This window comes from Parasteatoda tepidariorum, chromosome 11 (genome assembly GCF_982258835.1).
Source record: "Parasteatoda tepidariorum strain Cologne lab strain chromosome 11, Ptep-v5.0, whole genome shotgun sequence".
Classification (NCBI taxonomy): domain Eukaryota; kingdom Metazoa; phylum Arthropoda; class Arachnida; order Araneae; family Theridiidae; genus Parasteatoda; species Parasteatoda tepidariorum.
The window spans coordinates 33413572-33432912 of record NC_141765.1 but is presented as its reverse complement, the minus strand read 5'-3'; the positions used below and the strand labels follow the sequence as shown (position 1 = coordinate 33432912).

Sequence of the window (19341 nt, the reverse complement as noted above, 5' to 3'; positions counted from 1 at the left end):
ACTTCATATACCTCAATAAATACCTTTTTATCGTTAGTTGAAATAAGGTAAAAATTTTTATACCTCAAAAATACCTCTTTTGTTACAAGTGTAAGAAAATAAACCTGGTATACCTTTAAAATCTCCTTATCAGTCTGGTTGATTTGAAGTGAATTTTAAAAATCCTCAAAACAAGCTGAAGTATATATAAATCAACCTCGTACACCTTAATTACAACCTTTACGAAGTATAATTTTTATTGCTGTTTTCTCTGCAACCTTAAATATACCTCAAATATACCTCAAAACAACCTTAATACCTCAAAAATACCTCAAATCAACCGTAAATATACCTAAAATTTTCATAAGGGTACATTAAACATATTTATATTTCTAAAAGGAAGCGTCATGGAAATTGAAAAAAAATATTTATAGCAGATTGAAGGGCCAAAGGCATGGAACTGGTCTTCTCCTTAAATGGCGTATTCGAGAGTTTAGAGGGCCCATAAGATTCTCATCGACCCTCAACGGCGATTTATAGTGCATGAAACGGATTCAGCAATATTGGCCCTAAAAAAAGGCTTAAAAAACCATTTAAACTGTATGTGATTGCTGCACCTTTGATTGTCGTTGAGACAGTAAAAGAACGGGATTGGTAAGTTTTTCGTTGGAAAATACGATTCATATATTAGGTTACTATATTTCTTCGACTGCTTTTATAGATGTGTGAATCGAATTCAGATGGAATAACTCTTAAATATATCTCACTACTCACGTACTAAATCGCATCTACATTTCATGTTACATTTAGTGAGAACAGTTCTTCAGTTCATAAGCAATGATGTCATTGATAAATAAAACAGCTGTAAGTAGAACTTTTTCATAATTGTTTGGCATCACTTTTAAGTTCCGATCAAAATATTTTGCAATCTTTCTTGTGTGATGCTTGTGTGTTATTTGTATGATTTGTTTTCATTCCCTGCGAAACTAATTTGTCGAATATTTTATAAAATAGTTTATGTATTAAATACCATTTTTTAATTCTCAGTTATATCAATCAATTGTTTTCTTTTTATCATTTTTGCATTTTATGAAATCTTCATCAAATGATCTTCTTAAAATAAGTTTTAGCTGCATGTTTGTCGGTGTTTGGAATACCGTTTTATTAACTAACTTAAAATCATGGCAAATTCTTAATTCATTTCTATGAATCACATATTTTTATATTATATGCCAACCACATATGTAATGATTTTACTATATAATTATAAGTTTGCTACATATTGAAATTATGTAATAATTTAAATCGTTTCAAAGAAGCAACATTTAATATTTCCTAGTTTAAAAGATAAACTTAAAGAAAAAGGTTGAAGTTTTTTTAACACAAATGTTGTCGGATCGCTAATTTGAAAAGATGAATTCTTATTTTCTCTGGAAGAAAAGCAAATTGCTTGTTAATCTCTTGTAAGTTTTTATTTTCTTTAATCAAATTAGTGTTTAATTTTTTTTTTTTACCAGTGTTGGTTTTAGCTATCCCTATTTTATTATTTCACAAGTATTTAAGACCAATGAGGAATGTGATTGATTTGTGTAAAAAACATTTGTTATGATATATGATACTAATGCTATTATGCACAGCATTCTGTAAAAAATAAAAATATTTTTAAATAAAACTGCTGAGCAGGGTTATGGAATATTATCGCTCAACTTCTGGGGCATAATTAAGTATCATGATTTGTCTCTCCAACAACAGTTGCCAAGGTGCCGAATAGATTTTCAATTTTTTTTTTAAAAATATATGTAGATGTTTGTCTGGGGTATGTATGAGTTAGGATAACTTTTAAGCAGGTCCCTTTCTGTAATGTTTTTTTAGTTTCTCACGGGCCGCTACCCAGAAGTTGCCAATACTTGGAGATTATTCTACCACTAATCATGATATGGAAATCTCCCCAAATTCTTATCAATCAGGATGACAACAATGATTTAAAACTAATTATTGAAATAAAAATAATATTTTTATTATTTCCTTTCAAATTAATTCATATATTATGTTAAAAATTTTAAAAAAAACTTAAGTAAAATCTATGATAAATTTTTATTATTATTATTATTTTTTTTTAATGTAATGGTATAATATTTCAAATTCTGGTATAATATTTCCAATTTGAAGTTATGTTTGGGCACATTGAGCAATATCTTGAAAACAATAAAGCAGGATTTCTTATTTCTTCTCTCCTTAATAAAGTAAAAGAAAATAGAGATATAATGTTTTGGAAAAGTATCAGTCAAGTCTAAATAGGGAAATAAAGCATCTTCAAAAGATTTCATGCTTTATTTGAAGCCAAATTTATTTGATTCAGCTTAAAAAGTAAAACCATAACATTTTATCTCTTTTATAAATAGCAAAGTTTAAGTTTTGCACCCTATCTCCATAAGATCTAGCTGGGCACTAAAACTCACCTTGGGGTAGAATGTGAGCTTCAAGTATTCTTTTTGGACCAATAATGATTTTGTAAAGCAACACAGGGTGCGTAGCATTTTTAAAAAGTGCTTAAACGTGCTTATTTTCAATTTTCGTTATTTAAAAGCCCTTAAAGGTGCTTTTATCATTGGGTGTTTTTAAAAAGTGCTTAATTTCCCTTTTCAAAAACTAGTTTTTTTTACCATGTCGATTTTCGCCACGTTTCATTCAAAAGCGTGCTTTTCACATTGTTCTAGTCAACGTTTTCACAATTCATTTCGGTGTACCGTCGATCTATAGCGTATAAAAGCGCCAATCATTTTACATGTTTGATGAAATACTTGCAAGTCCGTATGTGTGTCTACTGAGCTAGGTTTGGTGAGATTATAGCCTTCTCATATGCAACTCTGTTGCATTTTGCAAGATATTCTCAATTTCAGACCTCATTTTCCACCCTCTGCTATCGAACCGAAAAATCTCTCAATCATTTTATAACGGCTAATATAACCAAGACAAAAGTTATTTGTCAAAAGCTACTTATTTTATCATGATCATCTAAGGTCTGAAAATTATTTTGCCTTTTGTTAATGTATATAATGCTTAAAAAATTTTTTTGATTGCTTAAAAGGTGCTTATTTTCTCTTGAAAGATTTGGCTACGCACCCTGCAACAGTTCCCTAGTAATACTGAGAACAATTGCTCCTCAAGAGCAAACTATAGCGTCTAGGACCTTATTTATAAAACTTTAATTAACATAGATCTGTGAATTGTTTTTGCTATATTACGGCTTCTATTCTAGCAAATTTCATTCTTATTCACTTAGGTTTAGATGAAGGCAGTTAATATTCCTTATACCTGTGCAAATTTCAATTTTTGCTACTTTAAGGTCAATTATAAAATATTTATGTCTAAATGTTAGTGTGGAAGTCGAACACAAAGCCTTTATTAGTCCTGAGGTGCTGGGGTTCACTTGCTCCATAAAAAGTATTGCTACATGTAAATTGATGTGTTTGTCCTAAAATTCTAAAGGATCTTCAGTTTTGGTCCCAAAACCTCTGAGAAAGATAAATTTTCTTAAATAAAAAAAAAAAAAAAATTGAACAATTTCGGATAAAGAACATATTTTGAACATTTATACAAAATCAAAAATTTAAAGTATCTAACCTTGCCTGACTCTCAAATCTTTCTTTAAATAATAAAGTATCGTGAATAAATTTTACTACAACTTAAATTTATAAAAGTAAGAAAAAAATCTGATATGAAGAAAAAAATGTTATTCAATTCAAATAAAATTTTTGAAAATGCTTTTGAAGGAGAAAAAAAACAAGATTTTAATTAATCCTGGTTAAAGAGTGATTCCTTATTGTACATTAACTTATAATCCAGTTATTATTTTTTTTAATTGAATTTTTTTTCCTAAAATATTTTCTTTATAATTGTTTTGAGTCCTATTAAAAGTTTTTTTCTCGTTAGTTTGAAAATAAAAACTAATTTTTACTCTTCTTCTTTCAGCTGTAGTGTATAAATATGAAAATAAATATAATTCTCTTATTACAAAAATGGATGCTGAAGATACCTTAACTCACCCATTGCCTCCGTTAGTAAAGTCCGCATCTCGCAATTCTATTGATGAAGGAGTTTCTTGGTTTCATGGTAAAATATTGAGAGATGAGGCTGAAAGAATCTTATTAGCAAGTATGTTATGGAATTCAAGTCTATTAAATTTTAAATACATTATGATAAAATACACTTGATTTAACATTTAATCTGCTAATGATCTAATCTGTTTTATTTGTTTTCCTTCTTTTAATTCTCCTCAAAATTTAAACTTATTATAGTTATTGCTCATTTTTCTTAATTATTAGCGTTAACTAAATGCCAGAAAATTGTTTTAGGCAGTGATCAGAATCCCTTCCCAATGCAACAATTTCTGATTTTCAGTCACTATATACTGTATCATATTTTTAATATTTATCTATTTTTCAAGAGCTACTTTTGTTTTTTTCTTTCCTTTTTTTGGCTGAAGTATTCTACACTTTATTTTTTACATGTGGAATAATATGCAAAAATAAATAAATAAATAAATAACTAAATTCTTAAAAAAACTTTTATTTTCATATATTTGTTAGTTAGTTAACATTACAGAAACAAATGACACAGTTTCACAAAAGCGTAAAGTCCCTTTTTTTGTTATCAATTGCAAACTGTTGTACTGATTCCAAAAAGTATTTTGATAGATCTTAATATTTCTTATAAAAACGAATTTAAAATTCTTAACTAATTAAAACATGACGCCTTATAGAATCGTTTGTTAAAAAAAAATTATATAAAAAATTAGTACTAAAATAACAAAATATAAATTGTAAAAAATTGAACTGAATCTTTTGAAGAGACTGTTGTAAATGGATTTATGGGAAGGTCTGGTCGTCTATTATGGTCCTGTCCCTGGTTAGAGGTTTGCATGCAACAATAATTTTTGTTCAAATATCAGTTTTATATTTCTTATATCACATGTACGCATTTTAGATGGTAACATTGATGGCTTGTTTCTTGTAAGAGAAAGTTCCTCTTCTCCCGGTGATTATGTTTTAAGTCTTGTATATAATAAAGAGCCTGTTCATTATCAAATTAGACGTCATGGAGGGGATGCATTTTTCAGCATTGATGGAGGTCCTATTGTTCATGGTAAGCTAATTTTTTTAATATTAAAATTTAAAGTATAAAATGCAATTAGGACAGTACAATTTGCTGATGCTGTTGGAATTGTTATAATTTGCTTATAAAATAGGAGGGGGGGGGGGAATGTGAATTCACATAAAGTTGAACAATTTAGATGCACATAAGAAGACTAGTGCTTCTAAATTTTTTTTTTATTATTTTTATTTTTAATTATTTTTTAATTATTAATTTATTTTTTTTTTTCTCATCTAAGTATATCAGTATTTCAAATCTAAAGTTTTCTCAAAGGATTTTTTATTTGATTTAATGTTTTACTGATTTCTGAAAGATAATTTCACTTAGTTGTATCATGAATAATTAATTAGTTTTTATTTTTTTACTTATATTTTACAGGACTGGAAATGTTAATTTCCTATTATCAAGAAGATGCTGTAGGGCTTTCCACTAAATTGGGACAAATGTGCAAGGGCCAGCCTCCCCCTTCCGATTCGAGAAGGCATGGCCGAACTAACCTTCTTCACAGGGCTACTAAAGAAGGTATGTGTTATTAAATCTCATTTCCATATGTTTAATTAAAGTAACAATACAAGTTTTTGATACAGATTTGTATTCAGTATGCACCCATTTTTGATTTTTTTTTATCGCCAAGTAGGGAGATAGTTGATTATAATCTAGTTCAATATGAAAGAGAGTTTTATCTGCTATCTTCACAAAAATTCCCATGTCTTTTATTTTTATTAAAATAAAAGACAGGGGATTAGAAAGTTTTATTAAAAAGATGTTGCAAGATTTGCTATGTAATAGGTATTAGAAGGACTTATAAATGCTTTACCATATGTTTTCCTCATGTTTTTTATTTTTATTTTTTTAATAACTGTTCACAGTTTAGTGAAAATAAAGATCATTGACAGGAAAATGTTTAGGTAGTTGTATTCCATTTTATTTTTACTACTTTTTTTACTTTCACTTTATTTTACTATACAAGTTTTTTTTTTTTTTTTTTTTTTTGAGATCTCCAAATTCGACAAATATGGAGCTATGAAATAAACTTGATTAGTATTATGTTAAATATATTTGATCAGTTTTTCTAAAAAAACAAAAAGCAAACGATAATTACAGATTATTTGTGTATTGCCACCTTGCTATATTAATTTACAGATGCTACTTATTTGCTTTGAGCCACAATAACTCAGTGGTTTTGGCATTAAACTGTCATTATGAAGAAATGAAGTTTGATTCCCATTTACAGCTAGAAAAGCACCCAGCTTCAGACGTACGAGTATCAGCTTGCTTGGGTACTAAAGACTGCCTGTGCTCAATGTCGACTACATTGTCACAATCATTTCATTGGTCTCAATTTTTTTCTTTATTAGCAGCTAAAGGAGAAGATTAGAATAATTCTGAGTTCCATATTACATCCTTGTTTTTTCGTCTTGATGAAGGTGTTTGATGAGTCCTAATAAAAAGCCTTGAAGGGAAATTCATTGTTTTATCTAGCAATAGATAGAATGTGCAAATTAACAGAATTATGAATGTGCAAATTAACAGATAAATAAAGAGTTCGACTTTTTAGTGAAAAGCGACCCTAAAATTTTGAAGTCCTAAAAACCTATAGTTAAGTCATGCAGAATCGCAGATTACTTATGCCACTTTATGAATTCAATAATAGATTCAAGAACTCTTGATATGTTATGAAACTTTTTAAAATCTTATTTAAAGAAATAGTTTTTTTATTTATTATTTTTTTAATATTTTTAATAGAATGTTGTTATTTTCTTTTTAAGGGGAAGTGACTGTAGTTCGAGAACTTGTGAAGTCGGGTTATCATAATTTAGATGCAAAAAATCAAGAAGGACAGACATCAGTTCATTTAGCCAGTATCATGGGTTTTGATGATATATTAGAGGTTCTTTTGAATGTAGGAGCAAATCCCAGCATTTTAGATGGCAATGGATTAACTCCGTTACATGTGTGTAAATTTTTTGTTTTTATTTAGTTTTATTCACATTTTATTTTGGTTTATGCATATAAGTTGAACTCATAATAGTTCAAGGGTCATATTGTTTTATAATAAATTTTGCAAAAGAAAATTTATAGAGATTGTGTATAACATTTAGCAAAACTTAGGTATTTAACTAATTTTTACCTAAAGCATTTGATTTTACCATTTTGTAAGATTTCTTTGATATTAAGTTTCTAGGCATGTAATTTCCAATAATCTGTAATTTTAATTTCATATGGAAATTTTCTGTCTAAGTGTAAGATACCGATAAACATTTTATCATTTTTTTGGTACTTATCTAATGGTAATTGTTATATGAGAATTTTTTTTTTATCATATAATGTTTGTTTTATTTTTGCCAATTTTATTTTACTTTTATCTAAATTTAGTTTACACTGCAATATTTAGCTTATTATTATTGTTATTATTTTCCCATTTTGTTGGGTTTTATAGATTATTATGTATAATGTATGGTTGTAGTTCAATGAATAAAAGTTAATTTACTTAATTATTATACCTGTTAAATTATTCTGTTAGCAAGACATTTAATTTTAATATTGAACAAATGTATTAATGTTAATTTTGGAACACATACGTTAATATGTCTAACACAAAAGTATTAGGAACTTTTCAATTTATACTGATTCAAAAACTTTCAATTTTTATTGATTTTTAATGTTTATTTATTTTTGTTATCAGATATTTTTTAAAGTACTTAAGTGAAGTAATTTTGTGCTTTTTGTTTCCAAATTTTCCTTTTAAATTTTTCCGATTACTGGTTTAGACATGTTTGTAGTATTTTTAAACATACACAATTAAGGTTTTACTGAGTTAATAACATTAAAGTTAATTATAATTTTCTAATAATTTTTTTAAAAACTAAAAGTTTTACAACTTTTAGTTATTTAAAGTTTTGTAATTTATTTAAGTTTTCTAACTTTAGAACAGTATTTTGTGGGAAAAAATCTAATTAAAACTCATAAGATTAAGCTAAAATAGATTGGTAACACAGTATATTCATATATTTATAAATATAACAAGAATGATTATAAGTGTTTTATGATATTTTTATATTAATTTTAATATCTATCATTGTTTTCTAGTATGCTGCACAGAATAATTTACCATCTACTATGTCTGTTCTAATAAAATATGATGCAAACCCTCAAGTGCGAGCTTCCGGATCTGGTTGGGTGCCATTGCATTATGCAGCAGATAAAGGATACTCTGGTGTAGTTAAGGTGAATAATTTTGTTTATTTCTTAAGCTTGAATTTGTGTACCTAGTTTGTTTTTTATCCTGCTGAAAATTAGTTTATTATAGAAATATCCATTATTTTATAGTAAGTATTAATATCAGTGTTGAGTTTTAATGCATAATTTAAATAACTGAAAAAGTGAATCAATAAAAAAAAATAGAAAATTTTTAAAAAAAAAAAAATTTGCATTCGAATTTTTTTTAATTCTAAGGGGGCATTATAAGATGGCTAATCATTAAATCAAATGCATAACAAAAAAGAAAGGATTAACATCAGTTTATTTGTAAATTCAGAGTGTTCTTAGTCACTCAGTAGCACTCTCAATACTTTTTCCTCTCTCATTTAAACTAAATTGTAGCTATTTTGTTGAAACTGTTCTTGCTTTTTAACCTTAATAAATGGTTTAAAGTAGTCTCAAATATAATTTGTTTGCTGTTGTATTAAGTGGAAAATAATCACAACAATATAAGCAAATTGTTAAGTGTTTTTTTTTGTTTTGAAAGTTTTTTTTTAAGTATATTACTTATTTATTTTTTTGCAAATTGTTTTTTTTTTACATCAATTTTGATATAATTTTAAATTTAAATACTAAAAACAAAGAATCTATATGATTGGTGAGTATTTTTTTTTTAATCAATTCAAAGTATTTTTAATTTCATTTAATACTGTGTATATCTTAATACTGTGACCGAAATCTGGAGAATGTCGACTCTCACCGGTGAATGTCAACAATCACATAGTCGCTTTGGTGAATGTCCGAAATATTTGTTATATCCAATTTTATATTAATTTATTCGTTGATATTATTATATTTATTTGGTATATTTATTGTATATTTTAATACTTACTGACGATAGGTTAGAAGAAACATCAGTGTTTGGAGTATCGGGCAAATATATACCGGGCAATGGCACTTGACCTTAAAAAAACATCAGTGTAGGGTATACCGGTCAAATGTATACCGAGCAGTGGCACTTAACCTTAAAAAAAACATCAGTGTAGGGTATACCGGGCAGTGGCACTTCACCTTAAAAAAACATCAGTGTAGGGTATACCGGGCAAATGTATACTGGGCAGTGGCACTTAACCTTAAATAAACATCAGTATAGGGTATACCGAGCAAATGTATACCGGTCAAATGTAAATGTATGCCCCGATACTCCAAACACTGATGTTTCTTCTGATCTATCGTCAGTAAGTATTAAAATATCGAATAAATGTAATTATATCCATGAATAAATTCATATCAAATCGAATGTAATAAATATTTTGGACATTCACCAAAGCGACTATGTGATTGTCAACATTCACCGATGAAAGTTAACAACCACTGATTTCGCTCATTCCCCGTAACATATGCATTAATGAAATTTTTGTAATCTGTGTTGAAAAAGTGTTACAGAACTATTAAATATCATCAATGTTTTAAATGTCTACTTATCGACTCTCCAAATAAACTATTAGAAGTGAGTTACTACAATGCAAAATTAGTATGTTTTAAAGTAATTTTTATAGTGTGTTACACCTATAGCAGTTTTTATCATGTTTTTACATAATTTTTTCTTTTTCTTGTTTTAGTAGTTTCTTTGTTACTGGTTTTTATTTTTACAATAAAAACCAGTAATTATTATACATCAACAAACTTTCTTATTTGAAATGGAAGTGTGTATTTGCATATCTTTACATAATACTTGTATTTTATCTAATCTTATTTTACCCCCTAGTCCTTGCTTTATTTCTTTATATTTTTATCATCAAGTTTTAGTATTGTATTTATGCTTTTTAAACTTACTGATATAAGCCTTTATTTTTTTTTCTTTTCCTGTTGTAGTTACTACTATCTTTGAATTGTCCATGCCATCCTCGTTCCAACTATAATGAAACACCAATGGATCTAGCTTTGAAAAATAATCACCATGAGTGTTATGCCTTATTAAGTATTAGTTCTTTTGATATTAATTTTTTTAACGGAATTTGTTCTAGAATTTAAAGTAATTTTTCAAAGTCTGAAATGTCTTTAACAGTTTTCTGATTTAACCTTTGGTACACTTTTTCTTATGTGTAAAATTTAATTTTTTAGTTGCCAGTAATTTTTTAGTAGCCATCTGAAATTCTCCTTATTTTTACTACAATATTATTACGCCACAGTAGTTTCAAATCACACATTTAAATAATCCCTTTTTGGCTTGCTTTATTTATATTGGTTCCTTCAGAGATCCAAATAATTTTTTCAATAGTTATTGCTACACATTTCTACGAAGTTTTTAAAATTTCAAAATTTTTAAAACGATATTATTATGACGTGTGAGTTATTTATTTATTTATTGAAAGTTAGTGCCATTTCTCTCCATGTGGATCATAAAATCCTAATTTTTTAATATGATTATTGCAAAATTCTAAATATTGAGAAATACATAAATTTGTTTCTGTTTGCTGTTTTTTATATTTTTTACGGTTTAAGAAATATTTTTTCTTTCTTTCTTTTTTACAAAAAAAAAAGAATATATTTAATATTCATAAAACCTCAAATAATTCGTTAAATATAAATGTCTTGGAGTTGAAGTATATTTGAATCTAAATATTGATTATTATTTTACATTTAAATGATTTTGTTTTAATTTAATTCATTTTGAACCTGATAAATTTTTAATTTAGATTTTTATTGCTCAATATAGTATTTAGTTTTTATTCTGAGGTATTCTTTTACTTTTCCCCAATACTTATTTTTTGTATTAATAAATCTTTTTTGATTTGAAGGAAATATTGTTTTTGAAAGGTATAAGTTTCTTCAATTCTCAATTTTGGATGAATTCAAACGTATAAAAGTTTCTGCAAATATATTACTAAATAGTCTGATGAGAAGAATTTAATACTAAAAACACTAATATTTGTATAAAAATTACTATGTTTGCTGTTAACATATCGAAATAAGCATGCAGTCCATCATTGGTCAACCTGCTGTCATCATTGGTCAACCTGCTCATTTATTCAAAAAAGTTGTGCACCAGTACTGTATAAGAAAAATTTATAAAAGCTCTACTTGCTGTTTAATATTTGTTTTAAAATTTATTAATGTGGAAAAGCATTCTGATATTTTTATACCTAGTTTTAAAAAAAAAATTTAGCTGTTTGTTTGGAATAGTGGCAGAAATTTTTATAGATATTGTATTACTTTCATTAATAACCTTTCTTTTTTTAGAAAATCATATACCCGCTGAACCTCTTTATCCTCAATCAGAATGGTTCCATGAAAACTTAGATCGAGAAGTATGTATGAGAAAAATGTATATATTTATAAAAATTTTATTGTTGCTTACTTAACATGTAGTGTAGTAAGAAAGTTAGGCTACTCAATAGCAGTAGCCAAATTTTGAGGAACTTTGAAGAATCACTTTTTGAAGTGCACAATTTACCCCGATAGTATCATAAATCCATACGGTTTTCGATTGCTTTTCTGCCATGTGGTACTAATGATTTTTATATGATTTTAAAGATCCTAATATATTTAATTCAAAATGATAATTCGATTCACACAATAAGACGCAATGATGATTCTATCATTTTTTTTTTCAATCGTATCAATGTCAGTCATTGTTATTAATTTTTACATAGTTTTTAGAATCCAATATATTTAATAGCATATTAATGTACAACCAACAAATCTCGAAGCATGCTTTTGAGTTGCCCGTTTTTCAAGATGTTTGCCCTGCATGATTTTCCGTTTCACATACTTTCTTCATAAGCCTGCGTGATTTTCTTGTCATTCTCTTTCTTTCTTTTTTTGAAATCACAGCCACCCAATTCACGATTTCATTTTTTTATTACAACTTACAAAATGCATTAAGAAAGGTAATTAACACTCCACCCCCCTTCAAAATGTGAGAATAGTGCTCATAATATTAGAATGTATATTCATTTATATGTTGATGAAAAAAATAATAACATTTACAATTTCAAGAAATTATATACAGTTTTATTCTGTATGTGGTGGCTTTTTTATATCAATGCAAAACACTTCTATTATTATAAATTAGTAACCTATGTATTTATTATTATTAAAAATGTCTTGCAGAAGATATGAGGAAAAAAATAATAACATTTACAATTTCAAAAAAATATATACAGTTTTATTCTATTTGTTGCAGCTTTTTTTATCAATGCAAAACTCTTCTATTATTATAAATTAGTAACATATGCATTTATTATTATTAAAAATATCTTGCAGAAAGATATGAGGGCTAGGGAAATTTGTCCCAGAAGCCAGAAAAATTTCTGCCTCTGAGTTTCTGGAATATTTTCAACAACTAAATACTTCCTTCATTAAGTTTTGCAATATTTACATTTATTAAGGATTTTTTTTTTATTCCCTTGGTTTGTTTCTGAATGATGGCTTTGAAATGTGGGTAAGGTTTATTAAAAACATTCAGTAGTGAAGTAATCAAATATTTTATTTTTTTAAAAAAAACTTTTAAGTGTACTTAAAATGACTTTTTGAAGCATATAAACTTAAAATTCTAAATATTCTAAAATATATATTTACATGTGATAAATAAATATATATTTTAGAATGATTTCTTTGTTTCCCTAAAAATAAATTATTTGTAGTAAAATATAATCACGTAGTATTTAATATTATTTCAAGTTGTTAATAAGTATAATTTATTTTATCTAAATTATTTTATTAATATTGTTTTTTTATGCTGATTTCTAATTAGGGTACAATAGAATGTTTTCGGGACAATGGTTTTAAAGATGGTTCTTTCTTGGTACGTCGAAGCACAAGGAAACGAAATTTTTATGTACTTTCTGTTGTTTCCAACAAAAATACGTTTAACTATGAAATACAAAATAAGGTAAGATGGAAGTTAAGTAAGAATGTTGTAATAATATTCATTTATGTGAGACTTAAGAATTTAATATTTTTATAATTAAGTTAATTTTAACCTTTATGAAGTTACCAACTTTGTTTTATTTCACCAGTTTCTATTGGTGTCCTGTTCTAATCAAAAATTCTTCTAGATTTTTTAAAGTTTTGAAAATTCACAAAAATTAAAAAACTTTTCTGAAAAAAGCTTAGTCAAAATAATTTTTGAATGCAATTTAAATAAGTTAAAAAAACATGAAGTGAGCCTCATAGACAATGTAGTTAAAATCAAATATCTGGAATGAAACTAACAGAAATCATTTGTGCATAGGATTAATTTAAAAATTAGAAATTCTACTATAAAATACTGATCACAATTGTATTTAATGGAATAAATGCCCTCTGCCACAAACATTTTTGTTTTTTGTCAAAGGTTTTTCTACAGCAAGGCATTTATGAAATATGGAAAACTGAAAAAGTTTTATTTTATGAATTAGGAATGATTTTTTTCTGTTTCTCTTTTTTTTTAGTTCTATTTCATTTTAATAGTTGTTAGCCAGTTTTTCATTCGTCTTTATGAATAACTATTACAAAGATAGTTTTATCTCCCTTTATTATTTTTATAAATGTGGATTTTAGTAAGTATTCATTAAAAAAAAATTTATTAGCACTTTTGTTGTAGCAATGCTTATTTCCAGTAAATACAGTAGAAAACTGAAATTTTTGGAGTTAAATAATTAAAGCTGATAGTTATTAACAAAGCTCCAACTCATCTGCATTTAGGTATCATTTTCTGTCTTTTTTTCACTAAGTTTGAAATCTTCTGTATTTCAAAAATATACATTAAAATTTTGTAATTTCATAAAACTACTTATATATGGGGGTGCAGAAAAATCTCAGAGTCTGATATTTCCCCACAACACAGTTTTTTTCTTTTGTAATTTCCTCCATAATTGTAGCACTTTTGTTTCCCTTTTAAGTTGCAATAGCTTTATCAACATATTTTTAGAACGCAAAGTTTGCATGTTATTAAAGTTTTTAGATAATAATTTTTTCTAAGTAATTTGATAAGTAATTAGATTTTACACAATTCTTGAATAAACTTACATATATGTTGAAAATAATAGAAATCAAGATATATTTAAATAATAATTATTAATAATATTAATTTATTATACTAAAATTAAGGTCTCACACATAAACTTTACTAATTCAAACTGATAAATAAACAGTTTGACATTCTTGTTATATTTAATAATATATATTCTTTTTATAAAATAAATTGATATTTTATGAGGAATTAAAAATTATGTTGAAACAAACTTTTAAAAAATGTATATTTTAAAATTTATCAATCATCTACATTTCTGTGTTTCTTGTGCCTTTTTTGTCCAAATACTACATTTTTAATTTAACAAGATCTATCAATCATGAGGATGCTGAGGAGTTTAATTTGTTTTTGTTTAAAAAAAGAAAAGAAAAGTCTAGTTTAAAAAAATTTGTATATATCATCCCTAAATAACAACCTTCCTTTTTCCTTATGCATTTTTTTATTAATTGGACAATAAAAATTTCCAGTGCTACCTGAATTTCCCTCGAATATCATTCGTGCGATTAGACATGTTCTGCATCCTTGCTTGTGTGTATATATATATACGTGTGAGAGGCTTTCATGCCATACTCAGACAGTGACACTTTATTATCAGTTTGCTTCAGTCAAATTGATGTTGTAGATCATAAATTCATTCAAAGTATTGATTAATTTTAGAGTACTATATTTCACTTGTAAAACACTATATAATACTTTTAATAAGGAATAAAAATTGAAAATACACAAAATATTCTGCATTTTAATTAATTTGTACAGTAATTTTGTTGTAAACCTTCTGCATTTTAAAGAAATGAGGGTTGGCAGGTTTGATTTTAGAATTAAGAATTAAAAAGTTTTTTCTTTTGTTAAGTATTTTCTCACTTTACAATTAAATTTTTTTAAAATTTATTTTTAATAATTTTTTGCATTACTATCATTTAGTTTTTTTTTTCTCCTTTGAAAGTGTCAATTCTGATGAACTTTTATTTCTATTAAAGTGTGGCACTAGTTCTGGAAATTAATGTCAAGTATGAAACTAAGTTTTGATTAGCACTCATGTATCAGGGATATCGTGATTTTCGCACATTTTGTATAGTTCAGCTTTTAACCCCATAACGGACAGATTTTTTTGTAAAAAAACCGGTCAAAAAAATCAAATTTTTTTCATGTAAAAAAATTTATTCTGCTCCTGGATCAACTTTTCTTTTGGTGGGCAATTTTGATATACTGTGCTTTTGTTCCATGGAAAAAGACTATATTTTATTCTTGAATAAATAAGTGTATTACTTACAATCCTATATAAATGATAAATATGAATAAAAAGATTTTTTTTTTAGCTTTCACATTGTTATCTTCAATTCTCGATTATATTTGAGTGTGAAAAATTATAGCAGCATAAAATACAACGCCGCTCAAATTATTTCGAGTGTGCAAGTTTGGCCTGTTTAGCATGCTCGAATTAACTCAACTCGAGCGCGTAAGTTAAGGGGTTAATAAAATATGATGCTAACATTTTCGTAAATTTCCTAATTTTTAAGGAAACGTTTTTGACTTTTTAAAAAATTTCAAAAATTATATTTTTGGTTTCAGTTTTTACCTTATAATAAAGTTTTACTATATTTTTCAAGAATAAGATAGAGCTATCAAGAATCAATTTAATCTTTATTACTATTCATAATTTAGAATTTAAAATATACTAAACATAAGATTTATTATTTATATTCAGGTTTGTTTACACTCTATCTCAAACAAAAATATTACAGCCAATTTAAATTTGTAGTACTAGTGTATGGTGATTGCTGATCTGAACAAAACTTGGTACTAAAGGGTTAAGTTCAGCTGAAAATATTTTTGCCCTTATATGATCTCATGGTCATGAGGTTTCAAAAATTCTTATGAACCGTCTAATTGAAACCGTTTTATGCTGATATTGTAAATATCTTATTCTTTTTTTCCAGTTATTAGGCATTTAGTAAAGATTATATTTCTGTATGAAAACTCTTTTCCCTTTTTAATTACGTTATAATGATTGCCTTCAGATTTTTGTAATCTACGAAAACCTTTTTTATGCTGAAGAACTAAAACCGAAAATGTAATATAGTTTTGATATTTATTAGTCTTTATGGATGGGGGGGGGGGACCTAAAATTTCTATTATGTTAAATATTTAGATATTGTTCAATAGTTAGAAAAAATTAGACCTAATTATTATTTTCTAAAATAAGCTGGATTTATTCCTGTTTTGCTGGCAGTTAATGAATTTTTTTTTTTTTTTTTTTTTTTTACCATAAAAATCTTATTTTTCTTGTACCTTAAGAAAATTGCTTTTGCATCTTCATTAGAGATATAGAATTAAATGTCATATATTTTTATTAATGAATTATTATTTTTTTATTATTTAAAATGAATATTTGATTCTTTGTTAGTCTTTGAATTTTCATTCACATGCATAATCAAATTTTTAAAAATATAAATTTCATACCATTTATATATGCGTGAATAGAATCATGTAACATTTTGAAGTAAAAATGTAAGATGTCTCCTTTGTTTATTTAAATCTCTCCCCAGTCTGACAATGAAGAACACTAAAAAAATAATAGCATCTTGAGTTTAAGCTTATTTATTTAGGACTAAAGGAAATGAATTATTGTAGATGTTAAAGTTGATCATTTTACTTAGTTTTGTTCTTTAGTAGATTCTTGTGAAATTAGAATTTTTTGAATTAGACATACCGTACCTTATTTTCTTACCTTATAGTAATTTTAAAATGAATTAAAAAGCTTTTGTTCTTTTAAATTTTTTCACTTTATTGCACTGAAATGCTTATTAAAATGTAAAAAATGAAAAGTGAAATTAAACTTTAATATTTAACATTCAAAATTTTAGGATAAGTTCTACTTTATTGATGATGGACCATATTTGGAATCTTTAGATCATGTTGTTGATTATTATCGTCGTATACCAGATGGTCTTCCAACTAATTTGGTTTGTGCAGTGCCTCCAGGTACGTAGTATGTTTTTTTTAACTGGCCTCCAAAGTTTATGAACCTTTTTTTCCGTGTCTAATTTGAAAATGAAGGAACATAGAAGCAAGAATATTGTTGCAAATGTGTGCTAAAGCAACCTTATTTAGAAGCAAGAATATTGTTGCAAATGTGTGCTAAAGCAACCTTATTTAAATACAAATATGATTTTCAACAAGGAAAACACTTTTGGCAGAGAAATCCCATATCAGAGAAAACCCTACATTATAGTTTTGTTTGGAAATGTGTTGTGAAAAAATTGTAAAAATGTCTTCTTATAAGGAATGTGTCTACTATTTTAACAGTTTATTGCTGACCTTGACTGTATCTGATATTTTATTCTTAATTTCAGTGTTTGACAACTTCATTGGCAGCATTAAAATTGATGATGCTAATGCCTTTACTAAGGGGTGGACACATTCCTTATGAGAACTAGAACACATTTTTGTAACATTTATACAACACATAAAACAATGTTGTTGTTTTTTTTGTTTTTCAAAAAAAAGAAGCTAGTTTACGAAATATGCTTTTTTTGTATTTTTATGTTTGTGTTTAAGCATTTATGTATTGTGTTCTGTAAAGAACTGTTCAGTACACTTCTACTCCAAATTTCTTATTTCTGCTATCATTCATTTTCAAATTAGACAAAGGAAACAGGTTGCATCTTAAATTTTGGAGAACAGTGTGTTTTAAAATAGGCATAACTTTTGTACTGTTTAATTTTATTTAAAGAACTTATGTGATTTTATAATTTTTTAGAAGTTGCATTGAACAATAATCACCAAACCTGCGAAGTGAGTTTTTTAAGTTTATTTCCTTACATTTTATTTTAAGTAAAATTTTATACCTTTTCTATGTCTTTGCAGCATGATTTTCATTTGCTAACACTTTAAGTAACATAGCTGTATATTGTAATACTTCTGACGTTATAATGTATTTAAAAACGTTTGTTGCTTTTTAACAACTTTTTAGATCAAGACCTCTTCATGCAAAACGTTTTTACACGATCATATTCCACATTTAATGTATATATTAAATTTATATGTTAAAAATTGATATTATTACATATGCAAAAATATGTTTACTCAGTCAGAAACTATCTTTCTAATTTCATTTGCTTCCATAAAATTCATATATTTTATTTTGAAATACAGTATTCAGTATTTGATTAGTTATGAAGTGTTTAAAAAATCTTAGTTGAAAAATTTATAAAGAAACTTTATAAAAAATTATAAAGTTCTGGCAAGAATTGAAAGAATACTTTCCTATTTTTCCATGATTTTATTTGGGGTCTTTTTTCCGAGTCTTACCTGAAAAAAACTCTAGCGTTAAAAAATGAGAAATGTGTAGGTGGCAAAAAAAAAACAAAGACTTACAGTATTTTTAGGGGCCAATATGGATGGCACTGAAAAATTGAGACCTCTTGTTATTGGTAAATTCCAAAAGCCACGTTGCTTTAAAAAGGTTAAAACTTTGCCTGTGGATTACGACGCAAACAAAAAAGTGTGGATGACCGCCACCATTTGGTTGGGAGAAAACGGTGTTTAGACAGGCAGTTTGTGAAGTAGAAGCGAAAAGTTGTTTTCATAGCAGACAATTGCACAGTTCATACCAACATCCTACAATTAGCCTCAATAACTTGTTTTCTTGCCTCCCAATGTGACCAGCATTCTCCAACCATTGGATCAAGGAGTTATTCAAAACATAAAAGTGAACTATCGTAAGCTCCTCCTGAAGGACTTTATCGCTGCCATCAACCAAACATAGGAGTTTCACGTTACTGTCTTGGATGCCATTGTACAAAAGTTGGAACATGGTGTCCACCACATGCATAGCAAATTGTTTTCGTCATGCTGGTTTTGTGAGTTCTCTGAATATCGTGGATGACGTAACTGAAGAAGAAGACGATATTCCTCTATTTGTTCTGATGGAAGATCTGAAAAATCGTGGCCATGCCATTGAAGAGGAGGTTGAATATGGTGTGATT

At 26.8% G+C, this 19341-nt stretch overlaps 1 protein-coding gene across 2 annotated transcripts in view; it reads left to right on the top strand.

Annotated features, from left to right (window-relative positions):
• The first annotated feature begins 876 nt into the window (after positions 1-876).
• LOC107450098 (tyrosine-protein kinase HTK16) overlaps positions 877-19341 on the top strand; it is a 32966-nt gene continuing 14501 nt past the window's right edge. For both annotated transcript variants that reach the window (XM_016065823.5, XM_043042133.3), the window contains exons 1-11: positions 877-1442; positions 3952-4134; positions 4966-5124; positions 5512-5655; positions 6903-7087; positions 8224-8361; positions 10210-10315; positions 11578-11645; positions 13094-13231; positions 17218-17335; positions 18114-18148. In XM_016065823.5, the coding sequence (XP_015921309.2) occupies positions 3999-4134; positions 4966-5124; positions 5512-5655; positions 6903-7087; positions 8224-8361; positions 10210-10315; positions 11578-11645; positions 13094-13231; positions 17218-17335; positions 18114-18148 (1227 nt within the window). In that variant the 5' untranslated portion in view covers positions 877-1442; positions 3952-3998. The remainder of the gene's footprint in view (positions 1443-3951; positions 4135-4965; positions 5125-5511; positions 5656-6902; positions 7088-8223; positions 8362-10209; positions 10316-11577; positions 11646-13093; positions 13232-17217; positions 17336-18113; positions 18149-19341) is intronic.